Source organism: Oncorhynchus clarkii, unplaced genomic scaffold, assembly GCF_045791955.1.
Source record: "Oncorhynchus clarkii lewisi isolate Uvic-CL-2024 unplaced genomic scaffold, UVic_Ocla_1.0 unplaced_contig_12358_pilon_pilon, whole genome shotgun sequence".
NCBI lineage: Eukaryota > Metazoa > Chordata > Actinopteri > Salmoniformes > Salmonidae > Oncorhynchus > Oncorhynchus clarkii.
In genome coordinates, this window is record NW_027259270.1 from 2,848 (window position 1) to 12,902 (window position 10,055).

The 10,055-nt window shown below is 42.4% G+C and overlaps 1 protein-coding gene across 1 annotated transcript; it reads left to right on the forward strand.

Moving 5' to 3' along the window:
• Positions 1–7,786: 7,786 nt before the first annotated feature.
• Positions 7,787–9,416, forward strand: LOC139399924 (leptin-B-like). Its single transcript, XM_071145054.1, has 3 exons — positions 7,787–7,828; positions 8,405–8,576; positions 8,928–9,416. The coding sequence occupies exons 2-3, from the start codon at positions 8,415–8,417 to the stop codon at positions 9,225–9,227; spliced, it is 462 nt and encodes a 153-aa protein (XP_071001155.1). The 5' UTR covers positions 7,787–7,828; positions 8,405–8,414; the 3' UTR covers positions 9,228–9,416.
• Positions 9,417–10,055: the final 639 nt, after the last annotated feature.

The following is a 10,055-nucleotide window of genomic DNA, read 5'->3' on the forward strand; positions in this document are numbered from 1 at the left end:
ATATAAAGCCATGTTATTTCCTACTCCCTATATATAGTCATGTTATGTTCTACTCCCTATATATAGCCATGTTATTCTCTACTCCCTATATATAGCCATGTTATATTCTACTCCCTGTATATAGCCATGTTATTTTATAATCCCTATGTATAGTCATGTTATTTTCTACTCCCTATATATATATATATAGCCATGTTATTTTCTACTCCCTATATATAGTCATGTTATTTTCTACTCCCCATATATAGCCATGTTATATTCTACTCCCTATATATAGTCATGTTATTTTCTACTCCCTATATAAAGCCATGTTATTTTCTACTCCCTATATATAGCCATGTTATTTTCTACTCCCTATATATAGCCATGTTATTTCCTACTCCCTATATATAGCCATGTTATTTTCTACTCCCTATATATAGCCATGTTATTTCCTACTCCCTATATAAAGCCATGTTATTTTCTACTCCCTATATATAGCCATGTTATTTCCTACTCCCTATATATAGTCATGTTATTTTCTACTCCATATATATAGCCATGTTATTTCCTACTCCCTATATATAGTCATGTTATTTTCTACTCCCTATATATAGCCATGTTATTTCCTACTCCCTATATATAGTCATGTTATTTTCTACTCCTTATAAAGTTTCCCTAGACTTTTTCGTTATTTTGTTAGGTTACAGCCTTATTCTAAAATGGATTATATCGTTATTTCCCTCATCAATCTCTATACAATACCCCATAATGATAAAGAAAAACAGTTTGAGATTTTTTAACATTTATAAAATGTTTCTCATCGTCTGAGAGTCTTTGAGTGCCTTTTTGTAAACTCCAAGCGGGCTGTCATGTGCTTTTTACTGAGGAGTGACTTCCGTCTGGCCACTCTACCATAAAGGCCTGATTGGTGGAGTGCTGCAGAGATGGTTGTCCTTCTGGATCGTTCTTCCATCTCCACAAAGAAACTCTAGTGCTCTGTCAGAGCGACCATTGGGTCTTGGTCACCTCACTGACCAAGGCTCTTCTCCCCTGATTGCTCAGTTTGGCCGGGCGGTCAGCTTTAGGAAGAGTCTTGGGGGTTCCAAACTTCTTCCATTAAGAATGATGGAGGCCACAGTGTTCTTGGGGACCTTCAATGCTTTAAAAAAGAAAAGGGCCCCAGGAAGAGTAGCTGTTGCCTTGGCAGGAACTAATGGGGATCCCTAATAAATACAAATGCTGCAGACATGTTTAGGTATCCTTCCCCAGATCTTTGCCTCAACAAAATTCTGTCTCTGAGCTCTATGGACAATTCATTCGACCTCATGGCTTGGTTTTTTGCACTGACATGCACTTTTTTATACATTAGTAAACATTCTAAAAACCTGTTTTTGCTTTGTCATTATGGGGTATTGTGTGGATAGCTGAGGATTCTTTTTATTTAATCAACTTTAGAATGTAACAAAGTGTGGACAAGGTCAAGGGATATTTTCCAAAGGTACCGTATAGCCATGTTATTTTTATTCATTATATTTCTATTCGTTATTTGCAGCGTATTTATTTGTATTGTTTGTATTTTAACTTCTTGTTCTTTAGATTTGCATTGTTGGAAAATAACCCCTAAGTAAGCATTTTACTGTCGTCTACAAAGTCTGTGACAAAATTTGATTTGAATTGAAACTCAAATTGCTCTCCCCGGGTCTATTGCTTTAAACCGGCCTATTCCTGTTAAAAGTCTGGAGTTAAGCCAAGTCCCTGTGCTCGTGCTAACCCACCACCTCATTATTAACAACACTATGCAGTTCTTGTTTAGTCATCTAGCCTAAATCAGCTGGAGGTATTTTTAAACAGCTTCATGACATTTTAATCCATCAATTAAAAGTAGGGATGTGAAAACCCGGCTTATATTAGGCCTGTGTGTGTCCCAAGTCCAACCTACCTCATCACAAAATAATGCACCTTTGGTCTCATTAAAACCAGTTGTTCCTGTGCTGTAACCAGGGGGATCAATAACGCTACTGGTCATTAGATACATATGGAGATTGCATATGCAAATTCTTATGATACATGACAAATGGTGAATGCTATGCAACATTCTTAGAGTGCAGATTCTTAGAAGTACACATGTGAATTATTAGTAGGGAAAGATGGGTGAAGGTATGTAGCTACCCCACAGAGAAAGAGGGGTGAGGGTATGTAGCTACCCCACAGAGAAATAGGGGTGAAGGTATGTAGCTACACCACAGAGAAAGAGGGGTGAAGGTATGTAGCTACCCCCACAGAGAAATAGGGGTGAAGGTATGTAACTACTCCACAGAAAAAGAGGGGTGAGGGTATGTAGCTACCCCACAGAGAAATAGGGGTGATGGTATGTAGCTACACCACAGAGAAAGAGGGGTGAGGGTATGTAGCTACACCACAGAGAAAGAGGGGTGAGGGTATGTAGCTACACCACAGAGAAAGAGGGGTGAAGGTATGTAGCTACCCCCACAGAGAAATAGGGGTGAAAGTATGTAGCTACACCACAGAGAAAGAGGGGTGAAGGTACCGTATGTAGCTATACCACAGAGAAAGGGGGGTGAAGGTACAGTATGTAGCTATCCCACAGAAAAAAGAGTTGTGAAGGTATGTAGCTACACCACAGAGAAAGAGGGGTGAAGGTACAGTATGTAGCTACACCACAGAGAAAGAGGGGTGAAGGTACAGTATGTAGCTATCCCACAGAGAAAGAGGGGTGAAGGTACAATATGTAGCTACACCACAGAGAAATAGGGGTGAAAGTACAGTATGTAGCTATCCCACAGAGAAAGAGGGGTGAAGGTACAGTATGTAGCTACACCACAGAGAAATAGGGGTGAAGATACAGTATGTAGCTATCCCACAGAAACAGAGGGGGGAAGGTATGTAGCTACCTCATGTGGAAAATGATTCCTCACACACAATGTTAGTCCAGTGAAGTGGGGAAAAAGGGGGGGGAAGTGAGAAGGGTTTACATTTTAATGGGCGGTACTGTATGTCATATCAGCTTGACTTTACTGGAAATGGCTTGAGCATATATTACCATAAATGATGTAACATCATTATCAGGCCAAGTTTGTGAATGGAAAAAGCCCCCCTTTCTCCATCTTCTCTTGTTTAACTTTATCCATCTCCCTCCCTGCAACTCCTTTATCCATCCTTCTCTCCTTCCCTCCAACTCCTTTATCCATCCATCCCTCTCTCTTTCCCTCCCTCCAACTCTTTTATCCATCCCTCCCTCCAACTCCTTTATCCATCCCTCTCTCCTTCCCTCCTTGCAACTGCTTTTATCCATCCCTCTCTCTCCCTCTCCCTCCCTCCTTGCAACTGCTTTATCCATCCATCCCTCTCTCTCCCTCTCCCTCCCTCCTTGCAACTCTTTTATCCACCCCGCCCGCCCTCCCTCCCTCCAACTCCTTTATCCATCCCTGTCTCCTTCCCTCCAACTCCTTTGTCCCTCGCTCCCTCCAACTCCTTTATCCAACCCTCTCTCCTTCCCTCCAACTCCTTTGTCACACCCTCCCTCCCTCCAACTCCCTTATTTATCCCTCTCTCCCTCCAACTCCTTTATCCTTCCCTCTCTCCCTCCCTCCAACTCCTTTATCCTTCCCTCTCTCCTTCCCCCCAACTCCCGTATCCATCCCTCTCTCTCTCCCTCCAACTCCTTTATCCATCCCTCTAACTCCTTTATCCATCCCTCTCTCTCTCCCTCCAACTCCTTTATCCATCCCTCTCTCCTTCCATCCAACTCCTTTATCCATCCATGCCCCTCTCCCTCCCGCCAACTCCTTTATCCATCCTTCTCCTCCTTCCCTCCAACTCCTTTATCCATCACTCTCTCCTTCCATCCAACTCCTTTATCCATCCATCCCCCTCTCCAACTCCTTTATCCATCCCTCTTCCCTTCCCTCCAACTCCTTTATCCATCACTCTCTCCTTCCATCCAACTCCTTTATCCATCCATCCCCCTCTCCAACTCCTTTATCCATCCCTCTTCCCTTCCCTCCAACTTCTTTATCAATCCCTCTCTCCTTCCCTCCAACTTCTTTATCCATCCCTCTTTACTTCCCTCCAACTTCTTTATCCATCCCTCACTACTTTCCCCCAAACTCCTTTCTCCCTTACTTACCCCCCCCCCCCCCCCCCCCCCCGTTGTCCCACTGGACAACATGTATTATGTCCCAGTCACGTCTGCTGCATCAGCCATTTCTCACACATAACTGGGTCCCGCTGTGGCGTGAATGTGTCTGTAAACAGTGGATTGTTAGACGGCGTGCCAGCCCGAATTACTGTAACACACAACCGGCTTCCAACACTGGCCTATTACTCAGCCAGTTCCCCCCTTCCCCAAACCACACACACACACACACACACACACACACACACACACACACACACACACACACACACAGATATATTTTTTTAGGGCAGCTGCCATCAATTAAAGCAACGGAAGTCACATGCTGCTGCGTATTCACTGAGAATCAAGCACCAATTAGTGATGCACACACAGCACGTACAGTGCAGGTCACATGGAGTTTTACTCATAGGGAAGCAGTTGCGCAATTGTGCCCCAGAGACGTGCTCCGGGGACGAAGAGCTTGGGTGTTGTGGGGACAGAGCATGTGTTTAATCTGTGACACCTGGTGAGCATATGGAGGCAGAGGAAACTTTAGAGTGCTTGGTACGGAGCATCCATTGGCCCATTGGGCCATCAAGCAGAGGAAGTATTATCCTGATGAGGATGCTCTGAGAACATACAGCCATAAACCTGGCTTCCCTAGTCTAACTCCATGTCAGCCTTGATAACGGGGGAATTCCAGATTCGCTTTTTAGATTATCCGAGAAACGGAGAAGCACTTAGCATCCACATGAACAATCTTCTGAGATGTGCAGCAGAAAAGAAGATGACATGGAACCACCATTTAGCCTCTTTGTCCGCTGTGGACAATCCTCTTCTAATCTACAGTACATCAATGGAAACCAGTGGCTTCCAGCTAACCAATTAAATTCAAGTGAGAAACAGACAGCAGAAGACGCAGAGACCCACGTAGAGTGTGAGTTGTGCATTAGAACATGACATTGCAGCACATACACTCAAGATTGCTGGGCTGCAAAATCATAACAATCCAGAATGCCTCCAGCATGCCAAATAGCCATGAAAACTCACAACACACACACAAACACAACGTTTAAACAGACTTTCACTAATCCAGCTTTTGGGTCTGTTTGCTGGTGAGCTGTTGTTGAACTCACCTTCTAGACACAGGAAGTTCCAGATAATAACAGGTTTTAATAACGGGTTTTAATAACAGGTTTTAGTAACTGGTTGGCACTCCGTTTAAATGGTCCCTCGTCGGTATGGCTGGCCCATTGACGTATGCTGTCATGTGCTTTGCTGTCATTGGCTGATGGGGTTGAGAATGCCTGGAAGTACCTAGAAAATAGAAATACCTCAAGTCTCAGTAATCCTGAACAGAGACCCAGAGGCTGCATCAATCAGTCAGTTACTTAAACACACACATGGACACGGACACACACTCACACACACACACACACAGAAACAAAAAAAACAGCCAAAGACATGTACACGTGCACTCACAGAGACACCCAGGCATTGACAAGTGCTAACACAGACACACGTACACGAACTCAAACACAAACACACTGCAAGTGCACACAAACACACATTATGCATAAACACACACCTGTACGTGTCACAGCCAGGATCTGACCCCGGGTCGCCCATGGGAGATACCAATGTCTTATTCAGTAGACCAAGAGGAAATGTCCTATTGCGGCTGGAAGGTTTCGACAGGTATACACACACAGTACAGCACAACCTAGAGCTGAACCAACAGCTGAGACTAACTAATGAACAGATGAAGTACACCACAACCCAGAGAGCTGCACCAACAGCTGAGACTAACTAATGAACAGATGAAGTACACCACAACCCAGAGAGCTGAACCAACAGCTGAGACTAACTAATGAACACATAGAGCTTTGATCTGAAATGATTTTCCACCCTGAAGCAAATTAACATTTCTTTAAATCAGGGGTGTTAAACTCAGTCCATGGAGGGCCTAGTGTCTGCTGGTTTCTGTTTCTTCCTTTCAATTAAGACCTAGACAACCAGGTGAGGGGAGATCCTTACTAATCATTGACCTTAATTAATCAATCAAGTACAGGGGAGGGGAGAAAACCCACATACACTCAGCCCTCAGTGGAATGAGTTTGACACATGCTTTAAATGGTTCTGTCTTACTTAATTGTCATAAACAAATATGCAAGAATGTTTTTTTTGGTAGCAACATTACAGCACACAATAAATAGGCAATGTATTACTGTGGTAACTAGTTGTGATAACTTGCGGTTTCTCATAATTACCCTGGTAATAGATAAGCAACTACATCACAAAAACACAACTAATGAGGAATGACATTTCACATGAATTAAATTAAATCATGGCTGGAAAATGCAGTTGACCCTATATCAGTAGTATTATCATTAGGTTATTAATAAAATCCAATTTTATTGGTGTCACGATCGTCTAAATGATTGGACCAAGGCGCAGCGTGCGTAGAGTTCCACATATTTTAATTCATAGAAACTCACCAAATAAAACAAACAAGCGCAAATGAAACGTGAAGCTACTGGTGTGCACACAGGCAACTATCTGTAGACAAGATCCCACCAAGCACAATGAGGAAATGGCTGCCTAAATATGATCCCCAATCAGAGACAACGATAAACAGCTGACTCTGACTGGGAACCATACCAGGCCAACATAAACCAGTAATCACCTAGATGAACCACCCTAGTCACTATCACGCCCCAACCAACAGTAGGGTTGGGCAGGCCGCACCACCCTCAAGAGTGTCCTGTGGTTGCGGGTAGTGCAGTTGCATCCATTTTCTGATAGAAGGTGTGAGAGAATATGCTATATAGTAGCAAACAAACTCATCATTTTAAAGCTTAAGGCTAATGGGTTTCAAAGCTGCAGTCAGCATTATTTGTATTTTCTTAAGAGAAGTAGCTAGCTAACTAGCTACTAATAGTAATGCAATCAGCCAACTATGGCAGTTTCTTTCAATTCTACGAAAATAATACTGGCAAATTACATTTTACTAGACTGTCACAAAAAACACTGAATCAGCTTCAGGTTCCCAGGATGCCCATGTGAAAGGTGAAAGGTTAACATTCACTAGTTCTGGTGATTTACTTTGCACATTGCTGTAAGAAACAGTGCTGCATTGAGATACCAGTGACTTCAGTAAAGGAAAATGCATCCTTCGGTTGATTATAGTCTTTGGGACTATAGTGCCCTTTCATTTTTCATCTTCTAAATTGTGCACCACGTGTCACAGTTTAATCCACAATTCAATTCCATTTCACTGCTAAATTACACAATTACCTATGGCAATAAATATATTTTTATTGAAATTTGAATTATGGAAATCGATCAAAAAACTCAACTTAAAACATGAACTGGCTGTCTGGACATGAGCTTAACATTTCACCGTGCAGTGTGTTGGTTCTTCAGGGAGCATAAATACATGTAGGTGAATGTCCTGACCTGCACCATGACGGGCTGGGTGTGTCTGGGCCCATGGGCTGGGTCCGGATGGAGGAAGAAGGTGGGGGTAGGGGGGGTAGGAGGAGAGGAGCTGAACAGGACCTGGGGGTGACACAGTGATGATGATTCACGCAGGCTGTGAGTCAACCGGACAGGGCTCCAACCAACAGCTATAAAGCCAGGGAACCATGCATGGAGGCATGGATGTTTCTGGTTATCACACATCCACCACAGCCTCACAACCACCAGGTAAGACTTGACTTCAGCACTGACTGGGGGTGACGGGGATAGAGCTCTAAGGGACAGTTGTGGATGAGGAGAGAGGACATGAGATTCTGAAGATGAGTATGTAAATTTGAGTGGCATGACAGCTCAAAGTTAAGTTTTTGAAGAAACAGACTAATTATGCTTGCATTCAACTTTAGGCATTTTATTTATCATGATTTCACAGATTATTTATGATTTTTACATGAACGCAAATGTAATAATTTCAACATTGTAAAGCACATTTTCTGTGCAGCATCTTTGTTGTGGTGAAAAAACTTAATTGACTTTAACCATGTTTTGAGGCTATATACTGTGTGTTTACATGTACGTTATTTTCGAACACTGGAGTAAAACAAGCTTATATTTTGGGTTCTGATGAGGTACAACAGTTGGACTAATGTATTTCAAAGCTATATTCTTCAATGGGTACATATCATTAATTTAATGCAACTACGGATTGCCCCTTTAAATTGTATGACTTGAAAAACCGTCTGCTAAATGTTATATCTTATTTTATTACCATATACTAAATAGCGTGGTATTTGTATTGTTCTCCAGATAAAACAAGATGCATGTCTCTGTGGTCCTTCTCTGCCTGGGCCTGGTGGTGTCTGTGTCTGTGTGTCACCCTCAACGCGGTCGGCCCCTCAACGGGGACGTCCAGATGAGGAACAACATCAAGTTGCTGGCCATGATCACTTTGGTCCACATAAAGAATTATCTGACCGAGGTACCCCACACACCTCTTACTCAGCTACTCTGTATGCGTGATACGAAGTCAAAGTATTCTGTGGTCAACGGACATGAGTAGGATAATTTTCTTCAATAGAAATATTGTTGGGTGTACTACAGACCTTCGCTTAATAGCAATGTGTGGGCGCACGTGTATGTGCATGTATGAGTCAAACATGACTGTGGTTAAAGAAAACATGAGGGTTTTATTTTACTGACTGACTCGCTCAGCATAGTATCATGCAAAGTCTACTGATTAAAATGTCCATAAAACTATTTTATATTTAACAAATGCAAAGAAAAGAAAAACAAATATACAAATCCCTCTACTCTCCCTCCATTACCTCAGTTCAACGTTCCCCCGGAGATGGAGTTCAACCCCATGAACCCCCCCATCGAGGGCCTGGCCTCCATCTGGGTCCACCTGGGGGGCCTGGAGGAGAGTCTGCAAGACAGCAGGTGTGGTCAGGTGTATGAAGACTTGTCCAGCATGCGGGGGTGGGTGCACTCTTTGTCCCAGGCCCTGGGCTGCCCTGATCTGGCCAAGCCTGGTGGAGAGGCCCTGAAGACAGTCTATCAGAGCCTGGTGGAGGGGCAGAGGTACATGGAGAAGATCAGTCTCAACCTGGACAAGCTCAAGATCTGCTGAGAACCCACGCACGTGCACAGGAGCAGTCAGGCAGCCGGATAACCAGGCACACACAGATGCATAGTTTCTACACACCACACACAATGTTATTCTAAATTATGTTTTTTATATACGTTTTGTTCTCTTAATGTATTTTTGTCTCATCATTATTATGAATATATTGTTATTCTGTTCATAACTATTAATGATTATTTGTTATAATAATATTTAATGCTTAAAAAGTCATATTTAAAGTTTATTGTTGTAGCACTGATAGCTCTTCATGCTCTTTTTGACAGAGGTGCAATACATTTATCTAATGAGTTGAAGCTTTTGTGGCACTGAAGAATGAACAGTTGTAAAAAGGTTTTATATTTGAAACGGAGGGCTCAGACCAGGGCTCTCCAACCCTGTGAAAACCGACAGGTTTAAACCTAAACCCTGGTCTAGGTCAATATGTGTTTTAATTTGGCCTAATGTGTTTTAGGGATGCTATTTTTAAATGAAATAATTCAGCTTCTGTATTGTTACCTAGAGCTTTTAATTTGGCCTAATGTGTTTTAACACCATGTGTTGTTTTTGTAATTTTTCAATAAATGATTTTGAAACGAGAGCAAAAGTACCCTATCCCTTAAAAAAAAAACGTGAAAATGTAGGCCGATAAATTGTTAATTCTATAGCCTCAATTATCGGCAGCAATGATAGCCACTTTTATTCAAAAGTTAAATTAAAAAGTGGAACTAAAACTCAGCACTATCTTCTATACATGTTGTGTTGGTATTTCCTTATAAAAGCAAGCCACTAGCCAAGAGTAGCCCAGACTACAAATGAAAAGATAAAATCATGGAT

What these genes read in the sequence shown, in the direction of transcription:
- LOC139399924 (XM_071145054.1), top strand. Translation starts at nt 8,415, where the DNA reads ATGCATGTCTCTGTGGTCCTTCTCTGCCTGGGCCTGGTGGTGTCTGTG. An exon ending in TAAAGAATTATCTGACCGAG is followed by an intron (nt 8,577 to 8,927) that starts GTACCCCACACA and finishes CCATTACCTCAG; the next exon opens with TTCAACGTTCCCCCGGAGAT.